Below are 17,924 nucleotides of genomic sequence, written 5' to 3'. Positions count from 1 at the left end.
CAAAGTATTCCCAAACATAATTATTAACTACAAAAATAATGAATGGTTGAGTGAGCGAGCAATTTTAGCAGCTAAGAATAAAGATGTAGATGACCTAAACTACATAATTCAGAATGATATCATACAATGCATTCATTCAAATCAATTGACTGTGTAACAAATGAAGATGAAGCCACTAACTATCCAATTGAATTTTTAAACTCCTTGGATGTGCCTGGCTTACCACCGCACAATTTACGCCTGAAAGTTGGCTCCGTAGTAATCATGCTTCGAAACATAAACTCACCAAAACTTTGCAAAGTTACACGTTTGGTGGTACGTAAATTGATGAACAATTTGATTTACGCGACGATACTCAAAGGAAAATTCGAAGGTGAGGGAGGAAGTTCTCATTTCGAGGATCCCGATAATCCCAACCGATATGCCGTTTGAGTTTCAAATACTTCAATTTCCAATTCGTCTTGCATTCGCCATGATCATTAACAAATCACAAAGCCAATCCTTGAAAGTTTGTGGTTTGAATCTGGAAAATCAATTTTTTTCACTTGGTCAATTATATTTGGCATGTTCACGGGTCGGAAGACCATCTGCTTTGTTTATACTTGCGCCTGATAATAAAACAAAAAATGTCGTGTATCACAAGGTGCTTAACTGAAGAGTGCAACCTAATAAAGGATAATTGAAATACTTGAATAATGAAAAAATTAAATTAACAAAATCAAAAATGTACTTTTTTATTGCCTCTAAGGCGGAACGAAGTTAGCAGGATCAGCTAGTATTTAATAAATCTGAACTGTTTATACTATAACACAACAACACACACACACACACAGCGATAATTATGCAGTGCTTCGGTTTTGTTGTTATGGAAACGCTGACAATGGGCTACTTGGATATTGCACGCGAATCGTTGGCGTAGCGTTGTCAACATGGAGAACGAGTCATATCAATCTGACATGTAACAATTCATGACTGACTTGGGTTATTGTGATAACAGTGAGAAATTATTTCTCACTGTAATGGCGGATATTTCTCACTGCGTGAGAAATCTTTCGTTTTGAACGACTGAGAGCGATGAGAGAAGTGTCACATTGTATAGCATCCGTAGAAAAAAATATTTTCTTATATTTTCCTTTGTAAGGTCATCTTGCACTTTACTGGCACTTTTCTTACACTTTATTATTTATTGATTTTTTTGAATCTCATTGATGTCCTGCCAAAAAATGTCTCTCACCTTTCACGTACCTTTTAAATGTTTTGAAAATTGCAGTATTTTTTACACAATTTGTCATGGAAAATTAAACCAAAAACGCTTGGTTTTCAAAGTTTACCTACGCACTTAAATACGTCGCAGTTTGTGATGAATCAAATTCGCCGAACAGCTGTTTTGAATCCAATTACGATTCCTGGCACCACCCTTCATCAAAATTCCTCATTTTGTTCGCTGAACCGTTTTCGCGCTCCATATAATGTGGCACTTGCTTAGTTTCTAGAAAATACCGAAATATTTCAAACAATGAAATTAAACAAATTTTGAATCACTTGGCATCGTCACAATCTGCAAATAGTCACCCAAATCATTGGTGAAAAATGAGGGACTAAAATAAAATTCTACTATTAGTCTGCTCACACTAAATTGTTACATTTTCATTTAACATTCTCGAAAAATTATTCATATTTACAAAACAAATATGTGCAGTGTGTTTCTAATATTGACACACATTTCAATGTTATCGGTTCGAACATCCATTGTCTGAAGAGTGCTAACATACTTGTGATGCACTGTTTGGAATCTTTGGCGTTTTATCCCAACACCAAACCGTTATTTTAACACCTAGACACGTGTTTCGATCACCAATTGATCATCTTCAAGAGAAAGATTAAATTGAAAATGATCACTTGGTGATCAAAACACGTGTCGAAGAAGAAGATTAAACTGAAGATGATCACTTGGTGATCGAAACACGTGTCGAGGGGTTGAAATAACGGTTTGGTGTTGGGATAAAACTCCAGTTATATTCAATGCTAACATAATTCGAATCTATAAATTTTAATAAATGAAAGAATAAAATTACTGGGATTGAAATATTCGGATGAGATGGTAAAAATGTGATGATAATATTGAAAATATGATCAGAAACAAACAATCAATATGTAAAGAAAAATTATTGTGACCTAAATCAATAATAGGAGTTGAGAAAATGCTATTTACATAGTCAATTATGAATGAGAAAATTAATAATGATAATGAAGAACAAAATTATTTCAAACTAAATTACTTCACGACATTTCTGATGTTAGTATTACCTAACAATCGTTCTTGAGTGATGACTGAGACTACGAATTGGATAGCATTTTTTTTGTACAGTTCACCGCAACCAGTTTCCCTGTCTTGATTGAAGACTTCTAAACTGGCGATATGGCCTAACTAAATACTTCGTTATTCACTGTGGATTTGGACTTCCTTTCAAATTAGGGTTTTCCCGTATAGATAATTCTAGTTGCGGGATCACGTTAGTGAGTCCAAATATGCTCCTGTAGATCCCCTTTGTACCTTTGGATACCAATTCTATATCGGCCAAACCAAGAAAAAACTGATCCAAAGGTACAATGAGCACAAATAGGCATACATAAATCCAACAGTATATAAATCAAATCTTGCAACACACGCCATACAAAATAAACATAATTTCCCCCATCAGAGGACATAAAACTAATAAAACAAATCAACAAGGGAAACCGCATGGACATTTGGGAAAACTTGAACATCCATAAATTCAACAGTCATAAATCACTTATCGAGTAATGAGTACAAATCAAAACACAACAAGATCTCACATTCAATATAGTAAACAAAACCATATACATTCCTAGAGAAGATCTAACACGAACAGGCAAATTTATCTAAAGTACCTGAAATACCTGAGTTAAGACGCTCTGACCGTATAAAGAGACAGACAACAGGATGACCAGTTCAGTTTGAGGAGTGCCAGAAGATGACAGTACTACCAACTGTCGAAAGCGCTCGCAGACAATTAATAGAAGATATAAACCTTCAAATCCTTTTTGTAGAATTTAATATTGAATCAAAATATAAATAGATAAGTACTATTTTGATCATTCCCATATTGGTTGTGGAATTAGCCGCGATGGTAGTGCGCCCGACTCACGATCGGAAGATCGTGGGTTCGATTTCCGCCTCGACCAGATATTTTTCTCGAAAGAATTTATCGAGTTGAAGCTGGGATGATTCTGCAACCGTGTTAGGAATCACGCGTTAAAAGGTAAGACCTCGTTAGTCCTTAGCTCGCACAAGTTTCTCAACTTCTGAGAGTTGTCGTTCGTATGGGGACGACAGCTGATTAACGGAAAAACAGATTTTAAACAGATTCAGATATTGATTTCAATTTAAGAGCCACCGGTAGACAGCTGTTCCAGCCTATTGGGCATCGTCACTACCGGGCAGGCGGTCCTCGATTGAAGACAATATGTGGAAAGTCATCTTCGTATCATTCGGAATTGGAGCCCAGCTCCCTTACCCTTTTAGCTGATTGTTGGTCTCGAGAAGGACCAATGGGTTCATGACTGATGGTATGGCGGCATGAAGTCCTCAGACATCAGTACCGCCCTTCACGGAATACCCCTACCTGGCTGGGGTGGGATGGATGAGAAAGCTATTCGTCCGTTAACGGGGTACATGAGGGCCTCATTCGACAGAGTGTCGGAGCCTTCTATATCGGGAGGGGTCGTCTACAGCATAATCAGTGGTTTCCCTAACTAACGGGTTTTTGTGAGTTTCCGTACCTTCAAAAACTCGCTGATTCCTCCACTGAATGGAGGCAGCTGCAAATCTCTGCTGATGGCTTCGTTCCGCACGAACCCAGGAGCATTCACAATCATCCTAATTAACTTATTTTGTAGTCTTTCCAAAATGGAAATGTTGGACGGAGCCGCTTGTTCCCAGACGCCTGAAGCATACATGATGACAGGCTTGCACATTGTAGATGGTAATATTGTTTTCGTGCTTAATTTAGATTTTCTGTTGACCAGAGGGTACAGACTGGTTATCCGACCCTCGATCTTTGACTTAATGCACATGATGTGCGGGTTCCAAGTGAGCCTACGGTCTATTAGAAGGCCGAGGTACTTTACCCGCGCTTGCCAGTCAATATCCCTTCCAGAGGTTCTCACTTTTCTGGCCGGAGAAGATAGTAATATTCCCATGGTTATCGCCTGAGTCTTGTCCGGGTTTACTCGGATCTTCCAATCAAGGTACCAGCGCTCGAGGTCGTCCAATGCACGTTGCATGTGTGACGCCGAGCTCTCGACCCATGGGGAGACAATATGTGAATAACCAACAAAAGTACTTAATAAAAATAACTGCGTAAACGCAAGCGAGACATAAGTGGAACTACCTATTGGTGTGACACTCAAGTCAACTTTCCAAGTTTTTATGTCAGTGTTGGTGGTTCTACCAATCAACCGACAACTGCGGTAGCAGAAATTTGGGAAGCTAAACTGAAATGCCATCGGAAAACGAATCCACATGTTTCTAGAAATGATATGACATTGAGAAAGGTTAATGCAGTCAAGCTGCTGGAAAATAATTCCATGAAAATCAAAATATAAATAGATAAGTACTATTTTGATCATTCCCATATTGATTTCAATTTAAGAGCCACCGGTAGACAGCTGTTTCAGCCTATTGGCATCGTCAGTACCGGGCAGGCGGTCCTCGAGCCTGCCCGGTCCTGAAAGAGCCATAATTCCTTATTCTGAACAACTTTTCTCAGTGATATTCTGATATATCATGAACAAAAAGAATGAATTACCTGAAAAAAACTGGTTTCGCTCCACCGTATAGGAGTGTAGGACAATTTGTGTTTCCAAAACTGAAAATATTTCAAGTTTTTACCAATTAAAGCTTAATCCCACAATCTTAAAAAATCAATTCAAAAATGTTCAACACAAGAGATGTGATATTGTAATATCAACCATGTGACACATTGTATATACGCAACCGTCCCGCTGCAAGATAATTTGATTTTCTTTGAATTAGATTTATGTAAAACGAAGAAAGCGACAGTAAATGCAAAAATTACAATGTGAGATTGTAATATTTTATTAACTTGTAATATAAATTGAAATAATCAATTATTCATTTATGTATTAAAGATGGACTTACAGATGGATAATTAGTTAAAATCGCAAGTTCGTAAAAGGAGATAAAAAATTGTCATGAATTTCAATTTAAAGAAGTGAAATATATGAGTGGGCCTATTCGACTCTCCACCACAACACGTAAGGGTTTATTATGGATCACACCTATTCAAACTCGACCAAATAAACCCAGCTTTTTGACGAATCCGATAAGTTTATATGGTGAGTGATCTTTCAGGTCAGATGGTAGAAGTGTGGTTCTATCAAACTCTGAAAACCTGATTCGGTCCGCAGCGTGGCAGGCACAAAGTATATGTTCTGCTGTTTCTTCGTTTTCCAAACAGAGGCGACACACACTTGTGTCGACACTCCGAGTCTTTGCAAATGATGATTCATACGACAGTGACCTGTAAGGAGGCCTGTTAGACATCGTAGTTGATCCCTACTGTAGTCCAATAACTGTTTGGTTTCAAGCTTCGAAGGGTGACTGAACGCCTTGGAGTGAGCCAATCTTGGAAGATTTTGGCAGAAGTCTCTGAATCTTCTTGCCATCCAGGTGCTCAATTATTGTTTGGCAAAACCTGAAGCAATGTCAGTGACAGGTTCTGATCCGATGAAGCCACTTGCAGCCCCCTTCTTTGCAAAGGAGCATTGCCTATGGTTTCCAGACCAGAGACAATTTGTTGAGTCTTTCTATTGAGGAAAGTCGATTTTGGCAATTTGTTACCAACTTAGACGTTGCTCGAGATTCCAACACCGCTTGACTGTCTGAGAAAATTTTTATTTACTTTACCTCACACAATTCAATAGCATAAATTTCCGCTTGAAATACAGTTGCATAGGTCCCTAGGCAGATTGATATCTCTGTCCTGGGTCTGCAACTGAAAACACCCGCACCAGAGCCCGAAGGTGTTTTTGATCCATCTGTGAACCAACAACTATCTGCTCTTAATATTTCCTTCTCCCGGAGGATCCAGTCCTCTCTACTCGGGAAAAGTACTTTATAGGGCAGTTCGTAGTTGACAGTTGGAGGCATAGTGTCAGAGGTCATTTCCAGAATGCTATGACTTCCAGTGTCAGCCAACAGTCTAGTGTACTCTGCATTAGATTGCTTTGTACAATTGGCGATGTGTACAAGTTTATATGTTGTCGATCCTGCCTCTGTCTTCAGAAAAATGTGGAGAGGAGGTGGTTCTAGAAGGATATCCATGGCCGCTGACGGTATGGTACTGACCACAGATAGCCAGACAAACCTGTCTCTGTAAGTCAAAGAGCTTCGCTCGAGCCGTTTTCTGTAAAGCATTCGGTCACCAGGCAATTGCCCCATAAGTGATCATTAGTCTGACAATAATCACATGTATCCAATGGATCTGTTTGGGACCTATACCCCAAGTTTTACTACGAATCCTTCAACATGTCTATAGGGACAGCCTGGATTTGTGTAAAACTTTTTCCAAATTAACGTTCCAGGTGAGTTTTTTATCAAGGACAATGCCAAGATATTTCACCTCCGTTCCAAATGGAATGACCTCACCATTGAGGCAAAGTGTCTCCTCTTGGTGAAGGGAATTATCACAGTTTTGCTGTGGTCTTCAGACATCAGCTACCTCTGGCACTAAACTGTGAACCACGTCCTTCGTGGTTTACAGTTGGTGCTAGGCATTCGGATAATGCCATGTGTCATGACATCTGTCATCATTCGAAGGCCGTTTCTTCAAATTAATTTAAATTTTACATCCCTTATCTCTCACTTGCTTTCTAATTGTTATCAATTTTTATTTGATTTATTTAAAATGCGAATGACTTGTCTCAAATTCGTACTTATACAATATTTTCGCAGTTTTTTCGTTTTTTTTTGTTTTATTATACTGAATGTCCCTAATTTGAAGCATGTTTGCTTCTTTGAATATGCAATTGCAGTCAACTTTGTATATTGAAATGAAATTTTTAGGAATATAAAGACATCGATTTTTGGCAAAGAAATACAATAAAAAGGTTCTTTTTCGGATTATCCGAAAGAGTATTTACATGACAAAAATAAAAAGGTTGTATGGAATTTGCCAGCATTTATGACATATTTTGTCAGAATTCCCAACATGTTTTAAGTAGGTAGCATTTTCTTCTTTCGGTTATTGTCATAGCAACAATTTGTATAATGTAATGAATTTCTCACCCTTACCCACACTTCAGTTTGTAGTAAGTTCCCAATTTAACTCCATACTAGGGATAGATGTTACCCTTATAATGTCCAGTAGTAGGTAATGGAGAAGTAGTACATCATTTTAGATTCTCATTCTCCTTTCAATAGTACCCTCAGATTTTCAAACTATTTTCCAACAAACCGCTTTTAAAAGTTATGATTTTCATTTTATTAAAAAATTGTATTTACTAAAACTGTATTAAATTGAATGAATTGTTTATTTATTCTCAGTGGAAATTGTTGATAATTTATCCAGTTATACATCGTATATATTATCACACGCAACAAGGAGGACGTCAGTTGTAGTATACATGCACAAACTTATAAATTTAAACATTTTGTCGGTAAAATACATTTTCAATCTGTTTCGTCACGAAGAATTCTAAGAATCGAAAAAAAAATGAGCAATTCGTATGCGCATTCTTTCGTCAAGTCAACTGTAAATATTAAGGTTTGGAAGGTTATATATTCATAATTATTTCTCTGTTTGTGCTTCATAAATTACTAAAATATATAAGATTTTCAATTTTTTTATATTGTTAAATTATCTGAATTAATATTCGGAAACATTATTATTAGTGTTATGATCCTGCTCACTGGTATGCTATGGCAAAGTTGCCAGCAACGTAGCCACTCAGTTCGTATCTATTTGAAATGTATGCTGGAGAAGTTACGTAAGAAAGAAAAAACCTGTTTTTCCGTTCTACTTCTCCAATAGTACCTAGAATAAAGAAAATAAATTCATTTTGTTTGGCCAACTACCAACATAAATATTGCTGAATATATACTTGAAGAAGTTCAAAAGTAATACTATTGTAGGTGATGCCATTAATATTAGAGTAGTGACGTCAGAAAAGATATCACAATCACAAGATAATTGCAAGATTCACATATTAACCAAGTATCATGTATTAAGTATATTAACAAAGTTATGTGTTAGTATGAACGAGATAATGAAGGAAGTAAAGAAAAATACAATATTACAGTAAATTTCATTAAGTACAGACATTTGGCACGAATATTTAGGCGAAGTTAATGATATATTTCAACTGATGAATAGTTTGGCAACCCTGTCAGAGACCCGACTTACCTCAAATAATTCTAGCTAGACTTTGCAGTATCAAACGATAACTATCATTTACTATTTGTTTCAGATTTGGTTCGAGAAGTAGAGAAGAAAAATTCATTCTGTTGAGTGCGACAAAACTTATATGATTCGTACCGAATGGGGCAGAATTTAGTTACCCCCTATTCTGATGGATTCAATTCAATTAATGAGAAGGTTGCCTTCTCACACTTCCTTATTTCTACCTCTTCTCTTTGCCAGTACCTGGTTAGGTATATCGTAGTCCTCTGAGGAAATAAGATCTGACAGAACTAATAAAACATTTCTGAATAGTATTCATTATAAACAATTTTTGATATTTTCATTAGTGATGGTATGGGAGCTTTTTTATCCTCGAAGTAATTTGGAGCAATCATGGAGTGTTCACATTCGACCTCTTCAAAAAGGTATGTACTTTAACACTACTCTTTTAATTTGATATAGACTAAATTATTGTGGATTCAAAGGTTAACTTTGCCGAAATGAATATTACTGGAGTTTTATCCCAACATCAAACCGTTATTTTAACACCTCGACACGTGTTTCGATCACCAAGTGATCATCTTCAAGAGAAAGATTAAACTGAAGATGATCACTTGGTGATTGAAACACGTGTCGAGATGTTAAAACAACAGTTTGATGTTGAAATGAAACTCCAGTAATATTCATTGCTCTTATTATTTGTAGCGATCAGATGATGAGGATTCTTTTGAAATATAGGTATTTAAGTTCTCTAAGTAACATAACTTTGTCCATTTCCATTATTTGTTGACAGAATTACTAGTGAACAGAAAACTACGTTAATCACTTTTTCTCTGTTTATTAATTACTGATCTTATTTGCCGAAATTTCTTCAGTACTATTATCATTTCTCATGTCGATCATTTACGTAATATTTTGGATATTCTGTTAGCTCATTCATTACTTTCAAAAAATATTTCATTGATTTCAACCCTTTCTGTGGTTGTGTGAACCATAGTTGACTAAAAACATATAAAGAAGAAAACATTTTTTACTTTGAACATAAAAAAAAACAGGCAGCTTGTGTACGTGACTTACTATAAAGTAATATCTGCGTAGTACATTTGTTGCTAATTATAAAAAAAAATACATTCTGATCTACAAAACCTAATGGTCATTCCGAATCCTGTGTTGTGTGTTTCGTTAAACTCAAATTCAAAATCTGCACCCCTCGTAACAAAACTCGACACGACAGAGCGATTTTCAAAATAGCTGATTGAGTGTCACGAATATAATTTTATATACAGTGCGGTCCATATGTGTGGAATAAATTCATTTTTAGCGTTATTATGTACTATGTGAAAAAAACCTGAAACAGGTCGCTTTTTATTCTGAAATTGACAATTTACAGTATGAAATTATTATCCCCCTCCAGCATCACTTCTGATTTATAAGTACCCTCTCGAAAATTTTAAATAGCAAAGGGGGTCGTGTGGCACCTTGTTGTAAAGGGATTTTAGTCCTCTGTTCAGTAATATAAAGTTTTTTACGTTTGGTGCAATCATAACTGAGAAAATTGATTTTTTGGATGTAAAATTTTAATTATGTCTCTAGGTAAAACAAAACTTTACGTAGAATGAAGATAATAATGCCACATAATATTTGGAATGTATTTTTCAATGTACTTTACAATTAAATTAAATATTCAAAATGACCACCATTAACCTCTTGACAATAACCAAGGCGATTTTGGAATTCTCGTATAACATTTTGTATGACTTCGGGGGTTATTTGGTTAATTTCGTCCGTTATCCTAACTTTTAAATCAGCAATATTGTTTGGCCTATCAAAATATACTTTAGATTTTATATAACCCAACTCCTCAAACTGAGTTTGAGGAGTGCCTAGAGGATGACAGTCCAACTGTCGAAAGCGCTGCAAATATATATATATATATATATATATATATATATATATTTGCAGTGGCGTACGGAAATTATACTAAACAGATGGGGAAAAGTTTTCGTTTCAATGCAATAATATTTATGATAATTTATTGCCTACTTTTATGGAATTGTACTATAGTTATAATTCAAAATCATATACAAATATGCAATATCATTGATTTAGAATATTTTTTTATTTCTCGAAACATCTCCACAACAATTTGACTCAAACTGTTGTAAATCTGATGGATACACTGACAAAAAATTTTCGGTAGTAAATGACAAAACGTGTTAGGAATTGTAATATACATAAAGATTAATTTATGAATTAGAAATATTGGAAAAATGACGAAATCTGAGTTTTTATTGAATATAATACCATTGAATCACAATCAACTTATATCAATAATGATTTTTGAGTTTTTAGAAAATAAAGGTACTTTATTTTGGGGAAAAAATACTTTTTTTACAAACTTCGTATACGACTGAAAGTATTTGATAACCTACAGTTGAATTTCAGGTGTCAGTCCTTGAAGATTTTTTTAAGAGACGGATAAATGTTTTCCTGAAATTTAATAGAAATATTTTCGAAATGGTTTCAACTTACTAAGACATACTGAATACGTTTTTACGTTTTCTAGAGTGCAAAAGTTATTTTTTTTTGTTTGTTACTATTTTTTTGGGTACTATATAACCTTCCACAATCTGAAAAATAAACGAAGCTAAATCAATGAACACCCAAAAAACAGTGACTCCCCGACAAAAAAATGTCTTTCAATTAATTATTGAACGACCAACAAGAGGTTAACCACTCACTATTGTTAATTAAACCTTTTTTCATAATGCCAATAATTTTATTCATATTTAAAATTTACCTATTGTCCAAGAACTGAGATTGTTATTGTTTCACAAATCCTCTCTGTTAACTCAAAATTTACCAATGCAATAATGCAATAAAGGCCAATAATTATATTCATATTCAAAATTTACCTACTGTCCAACAACTGAGATTGTAATTGTTTTGCAAATTCTACCTGTTTTATCAAAATTTACCTGCTGTCCAAGAAGTGAGATTTTAATTTGTTTTACAAATTCTACTACCAAAATCAAAAGTCTTTATTCACAACGTTACTGTTTACAATACATCCATATAACAACTGAAGACACTCCAAGGAAGTAAGACAGGGGAGGAAAACCCTGAACAAGACGCTCCCTCGGGACCCTGTCGCGAAGGGGAGAGGGGAGACAGTGTAGAGACTGTAGAGCAGGGGTTCCCAACCTTTTTGCACCTGCGTACCACTTGACTTTTTGAGAAATATTGGCGTACCACCAGACCTAAATATTATAATAAACGTATAATATTTACTCTTCTAAAAGTGTTCAAAGGCTTTTTTAATTAGTGCGAAACTTGTTGTTGTTTGCCTGTGATTGAAACATCATTTGGAGTAATGGAACTTATCTTCACTTTCAAGTTCTCTTCAACAATTATTCTGCTTCTATATTTATTATGTACAAGAGTTCAGAAAATCCACTCACACAAGTAACTCGTAACAAATGGCATCAAAAATAGCAGAGCTTGCCGGAAAAGCAAAGGGTACTCGGTTTTATATCCGATTCAGAAATTAGTTAAAGATTTCTCTTTAAAATAATTTTTCAGGAACTATCTTCTGTAAGGTCGATAAAACTTTCTTTTAGCTCCAATTCATTTGGTGAGGTTCCCGAAAAAGGATTTCTCATCCAGTCCAATTTTAAATAATCTTCAAAAAAATACTCTTTTTTGAGGGCCCTCCAAGCGAACAATGATATCTGCAAGCACATCTGGCATTGGAGATATTTTATTTTCTTCAAAAAATGATGATAGGAGTGGAAAATGCAGATAAATCATCCTCCTGTATTTGTGAACAAAACATAACCAACTTTCTCTTGAAGAAGTTTATTTTGTCACTGGCTGTGAAAGCTGTTATGTTTGGTCCCTGAAGTCCCAAGTTCAGTGTGTTTAGTTTGTCAAAAATGTCTGCTAGGTAAGCCAATCTTGACAACCATTCTTCATCAGCAAACACTTTTTTCATGTCATGATTTTTTTCACTTAAAAACATGAAAACTTCTGATCTCAGTTCAAAGAGACGTTTCAAAATTTTCCTGCGAGATAACCACCTCACTTCTGTATGCAGGAGTAAAGTTTTGAACTTGCCACCCTAGCCTTTATGGAGTTAATAACTTTCACAGCATTTGATAGAACGGAGTTAAGATTTTCCGGCATACCTTCAGCAGCTAATGCTTCTCGATGGATGACACAATGCGTACTTTTGCATTCAGGAGCAACTCACGTCATTTTTGCTGCTAGCCCTGTCAATTTTCCTGGCATAGCTTTTGCTCCATCTGTACACAAGCCAATACACTTGGACCAGGGAATGCCTACTTTGAGCACATATCCATCAATTACCTTAAAAATGAGTTCCGCTGTGGTATTTGATTCAAGTGGTTTGCAGAAAAAAACTCTTCTATCACCTCATTATAATCAAATCGAACGGGTTTGTAACATCAGTGCTTTTGTCAACTTGAAATGCATAATAAGGGCATTTTTGGAGTTTTAAAGTCAGTTGTTCTTCAATATTATTAGACATATCGTCAGTTCGTCTTTTTACTGTATTATTTGACAGTGGTATTTTTTAATTTCTTTGGCTGCCTTTTCTCCTAACACGGCTTGAACCATATCCACAGCGGCCGGCAGTAAAAGCGTCTCACCTATTGTGTGAGGCTTTCCATCTTTTACAATTCTTAAACTAGCAAGGTATGACGCCTTTATCAAGTTAGTATCAGTATTGACAAACTAAGTGAAACATTGGGTTTCTTTCTTTAAAAAATTAGATTTTCTTTCAAAATATTCAATGGGCTTACCAATCAAATCGGGGTGCTTAGTATTTTGGTGTTGCATTAGTAAAGAAGGCTTCATGGATTGGTTCGAAAGTGTTTCAAGACATACAACACATTGATGAATAGGAATGTCACTGGTTTCAGTCCCTGGCTCTACTATAATAATAATAATATAATAATAATAATATAAAAAATAATATGAAACCACTTTTATCGTATTTACGATTGGCCAGTAGTTTAGGGTTTTTAGCACAATCCTTTGAAGTAGAACATGTCAGAAATCGTTTCATAGTTCAGTTTTCTTATATAATTACAACACCCACAACGAACCTGTAATGCCAAGTGAAAGTAAAAGACAATCCTTTTAAAGACCCACAGGTAAAAAATGAAACATCATTTGTTTACCAATTGTACTATCTGGGGATTCCTAGGTAAAATTCTTGAAGTGTTTTTTTGTTTTATTACCTAGGAATTATACATTGCAATGTAATAGAAAAACAAAGATGTCAGGTCGTTCACTGGGTTATGGGTATTTCGTTTTTCTAGCGACCCGCGAGCTGAGTCATGTTTGCTATCAACAGCATGTTGCTCACATCATTCACGCGTACCACCTGAAACGTTCCCAGGTACCACTGGTGGTTCAAGTACCACCTACTGAGTGTCTCTCATGATGTTGGTGAGGTATTGCCAGTTGTTATATAGAGTTTCAGTCAGCTGTAGTTCTTCTGGCATTTCCTGCCTCAGCTTATGCGTCACTTATCTTGAGGTTATTATCAAGGTCCATCAAAAATAATACTCGCTGACTAACGGATTTGTGGCAGGGACTTCCGGAAAAAGCGCGAGCCAAAAAAACCAGGTTGGAACATATTCTACCTGTTAATATTGACCAATTAAGTGAGATAACTTACAGTATCTTACCGTTGCCAACATTATATATTTATCAGACGCTACTAGAAATCAGAAAAAATGCTCATTTGCTAGGGAAACAGTCTGACATACACCAACACTTCACGAGAAATGCGGACAAGGTAAGAAACATGCCGTTATCGTTTGACCAGATCAAAAATGAATTCTGTTGATTACAATCTTTTCAACTCTCTGCCAAATAACTTAGAGAGCTCAGTATCACCAAATTCAAAAGAGCCATCAAGGAAATGCTACTCAGCTTATGTTTTTACTCAGTCTCGGAATACTACGATTATTTTAGGACAGTTCACGTCAGCCATGTTTACTCGAGATGAAACATACTCACCGGTATCGATTGTAAATACCCCTATTATCATATGTGAATATTTATTTGGTTATATATGTACGTAGGTAACCTCTGTGTTGCTTAATATTTTTATATTTTTACAATTTACTTACTTGTTTCATATGTTTATTTAAGAAAGCCTATACACTTGACTTGCTACAAAGATGAAAATGTAACGTAGTTAATAAACTATTCTATCCTATTCTATTCTATTACCACCGATGAAGCTACGGTGTTAGCGAAACGCGTCTAGAATTATAAATGAAATGTTTTATTTTCATCAAGTAACAGGTCAGTCCATTCATACATTTGGATGGTTGATGAAGGATTCCGGCTTTTGCTTTTTGTATTGGTTGACCTACAGCCCTATATCTATCTGTATCTGTAGAGTAGGGAGGGTGAGTGTAAGCCCACGCACTTAGGCCACATGTGACCCATTGTACATCCTCCCGAGGAGTTGTCCTCCTAGGTCGTCGTCCATCCTGTCCTTTCCAGGAAGGTGGACAGGTCGCTGGGAGACATCTCCTTTATATCGGCAGGTGTAGGCCAAGACTCGCCGAACACACACTCTCTTATTGACGATAACTCCGGGCACTCGCACAGGACATGCCTTACAGTCTCATCTTCCTGTTCACACATCCTGCATAGAGGTGTGTCCACTAGCCCCATATTATGTAGGTGTTTCCTTAGCTGACAGTGGCCAGTCAGAAATCCTACTGTAAGGCGTAGATTTTTCCTGGTCATCGCCAAATATTTCTTCGGCGCCAGCTTCCCAGGGTCGCCCAAGGTGATCCTGGCAAGATTACATCCTTTGATTTCATCCCATCTCTTTAAAGATTGAGCATGGGTGTAATCTTTAAAGGGCTGTCAGCTCTATATTGTATTGTGAACATTGAAATCTCCCAACACCATGTGTGGATTCGGAAGTTGTTTCGTTATAGATTCCAAATCATGAAGATCCAGTTCGGTGACTGATGAAATGTAAATGTTACAAATCACAATTTCAAAGGAGTTCTGAGCAAGACTGCAGCGGCTTCTAGGTTCGTTGTTATTGGGACTTATTCTAATCTTTTTGTATATATTGTGACTCCACAACTGGCATTGGAGCGATTTGTTTTGATCTTGTGAAATAAGTTGCAGTTTTTCATTTCATATTCACGGTCTGATTTGAAGTTAGTTACCTGTTACTGAGGACTGTTGCTCACTTATCAACAATTGCATCATTCCATTCTAATATGAATTTTTAGAATTGTTGGGGTTATATTTTTAGGAGTGATTAGTTTTTAGGAAATAAAGTTTTTGGCTTTCTACTACTCCATCTTGATACAAAAAAATGTGGGAATCTTCCAAAGAAAGGAAGTAATCAATTTGAAAATAAGTAAATCTATACATGGATGTGTAGATCATGCAAAGAAGTAACTTTCAGACACAAACTGGAAGAAAGCCTTCCTGAAACAGCTACTTTCATATAAACATTGAATTAGTAGAACTCCTGTGAATGATATCCGATTTTATTCCATAACGAATGTTTGGAATACAAACTGAGTAGAGAAAAGTATCTTCTGTATAATTCAGTGTTCATATAAAAGTATTTGGTTCGAAAGAATTTTTTTTTGTGTGATAACGAGTGTTATCGAAGGGAATGACAATAGATTCGGAAAGGGAATTGTTTTCTGGATTATAAGTTGGAAATTAATTTCAAATACATTATGGGGAATCGTGGGACAAACATTTAGAAGAATCAATCGGATTGTGGGCGAAATTAGTCATCGTGCTTTCAGAATTTGATCATTCACTTCTATTTGTCCTCCTTGGTTAAGAAAACTATCCACTACTTCTAGAATAGAGAGATATATACATACTCTATTTTTCGAAATTCTCGATGAAATCAAATATGTTTTTTGGTTGAACTTTGCATCCAAGGGCTATATTACATACTCCTCTATCTTAACTCCTTCAATCGAGGTAAAAAGAACCGCATGTTCTCGGGATGGAAATTTGTAATTTTGGAGTACTGCAGAATACGATTGAACTGGGGTAATTGAATCGGCTTGATCATTAGGTTTGTTCTGGCTCTAACATCCGAAATTGTTTGGAAACTGCGCAAGATATGATGCGTACAAGCAAAGAATCTCAAACAGTCCGAAATAGTCTGGGACACCTGGTTGAACCAGAACGCATTTTGAGGAGACCACTGTGCCACCTATCGTATATATGAAGAGATGAAGACGGGAAGATACTGTTGATCATGTCCATTTTGTTATGTAGAGTATCCTTGTAGTCAATCATCAATTATTTAAATCAAATAAATAAAAAAACATCCTAGAAATGACCTGAACAAATTTCCACGGAAACAGTTCTCAACAGTTCAGCCAGTTTAGGATCATTTCGCAGTCGAAACCAGAACAGAGGATTCATCAGTAGGAAATTATCCCCAATAAACCAGAACGCTCTATATCAACTGCGCATGATCCTGACGTCCTAGAACCTGAATTTCGTAGAACCAGAACAAACCTATTATAATGAATACTTTGAGAACCCCGAAGTCGGAGTTACTCGCTTCACCCATGTCACACTTTTATGTAGGGTTTGTTAAGTTTATTAGCATTACTGTTTCCTAGGTACGGCATTAACTAATAATTATGCACTTATTGGAATGCAAGAGTCGTGCTGATAATGCGCAAATTTATGAAAGATAAGAAAGGCTTGCCTTACTCAAAAACACTTGGTTCACTTTTTGCCTCGACGTAGTATTTCTGTTCAACAAAAATGTTTCGTTAGGAATTTAATAATCGCACTTTATCAAGACCAACCTGTTTCTCAAACACAGTAAATCACGACTCTCTGTGCCTTTCTGATTTCTATTGATTGTTACCTCTATAATTTTTCAATGTCTCTATTATATGAGAATTATTAACTGTTGTAAGAGTCACCCATTTTACAAACAGATAAATAACGTCTTATTTGTTTCAAAGAAGATTTTTTAAAGATATTCTCATAAATCGGGAATTCGCTAAACTCACGAGTTGAATATTTTTAGTTCCAATGTCAGTGTCTGAAAAATAACGAATTTGACTGGCAGTTGTTTTTCTCCCGTTCAATAAACTTTTGTTTTAACTTGCGTTATCTATTTATAAAAGCCAATTGGCATTTTTCAATTATCGGTCAATAAAAATTTGGAATTCATCTGTGCATTTCCTTCGAAATATACACAGTATGGTCATTTAAGTGTGCAACATATGGGATTTTTTTTAATTATTTGCACAACCAATATATAAATATTACCAAAAGTTGGTGCATATTCGATAATTATATTAGGTACACTCAGAATGGTTGAAAGTCCAACAGTATACTGGGTGGGTCAAAAAATATAAAAATTGTACAGGAGTAAAATATTCTTATTTCAGGAAACTCAGCAAAACTTTA

The 17,924-nt window shown here is 35.7% G+C and overlaps 1 protein-coding gene across 3 annotated transcripts in view; it reads left to right on the top strand.

The window, feature by feature from the left end:
- LOC111509284 (uncharacterized) overlaps positions 1–17,924 on the top strand; it is a 101,242-nt gene that overhangs the window by 32,901 nt on the left and 50,417 nt on the right. For all 3 annotated transcript variants that reach the window (XM_074170588.1, XM_074170591.1, XM_074170590.1), the window contains exon 2: positions 8,515–8,872. In XM_074170588.1, the coding sequence (XP_074026689.1) occupies positions 8,841–8,872 (32 nt within the window). In that variant the 5' untranslated portion in view covers positions 8,515–8,840. The remainder of the gene's footprint in view (positions 1–8,514; positions 8,873–17,924) is intronic.

This window comes from Leptinotarsa decemlineata, unplaced genomic scaffold, assembly GCF_025532065.1.
Source record: "Leptinotarsa decemlineata unplaced genomic scaffold, Ldec_3_MD MMD2_P_RNA_scaffold_9, whole genome shotgun sequence".
Classification (NCBI taxonomy): domain Eukaryota; kingdom Metazoa; phylum Arthropoda; class Insecta; order Coleoptera; family Chrysomelidae; genus Leptinotarsa; species Leptinotarsa decemlineata.
The sequence above is the reverse complement of the archived record's forward strand: the minus strand, read 5'-3'. Positions and strand labels throughout refer to the sequence as shown.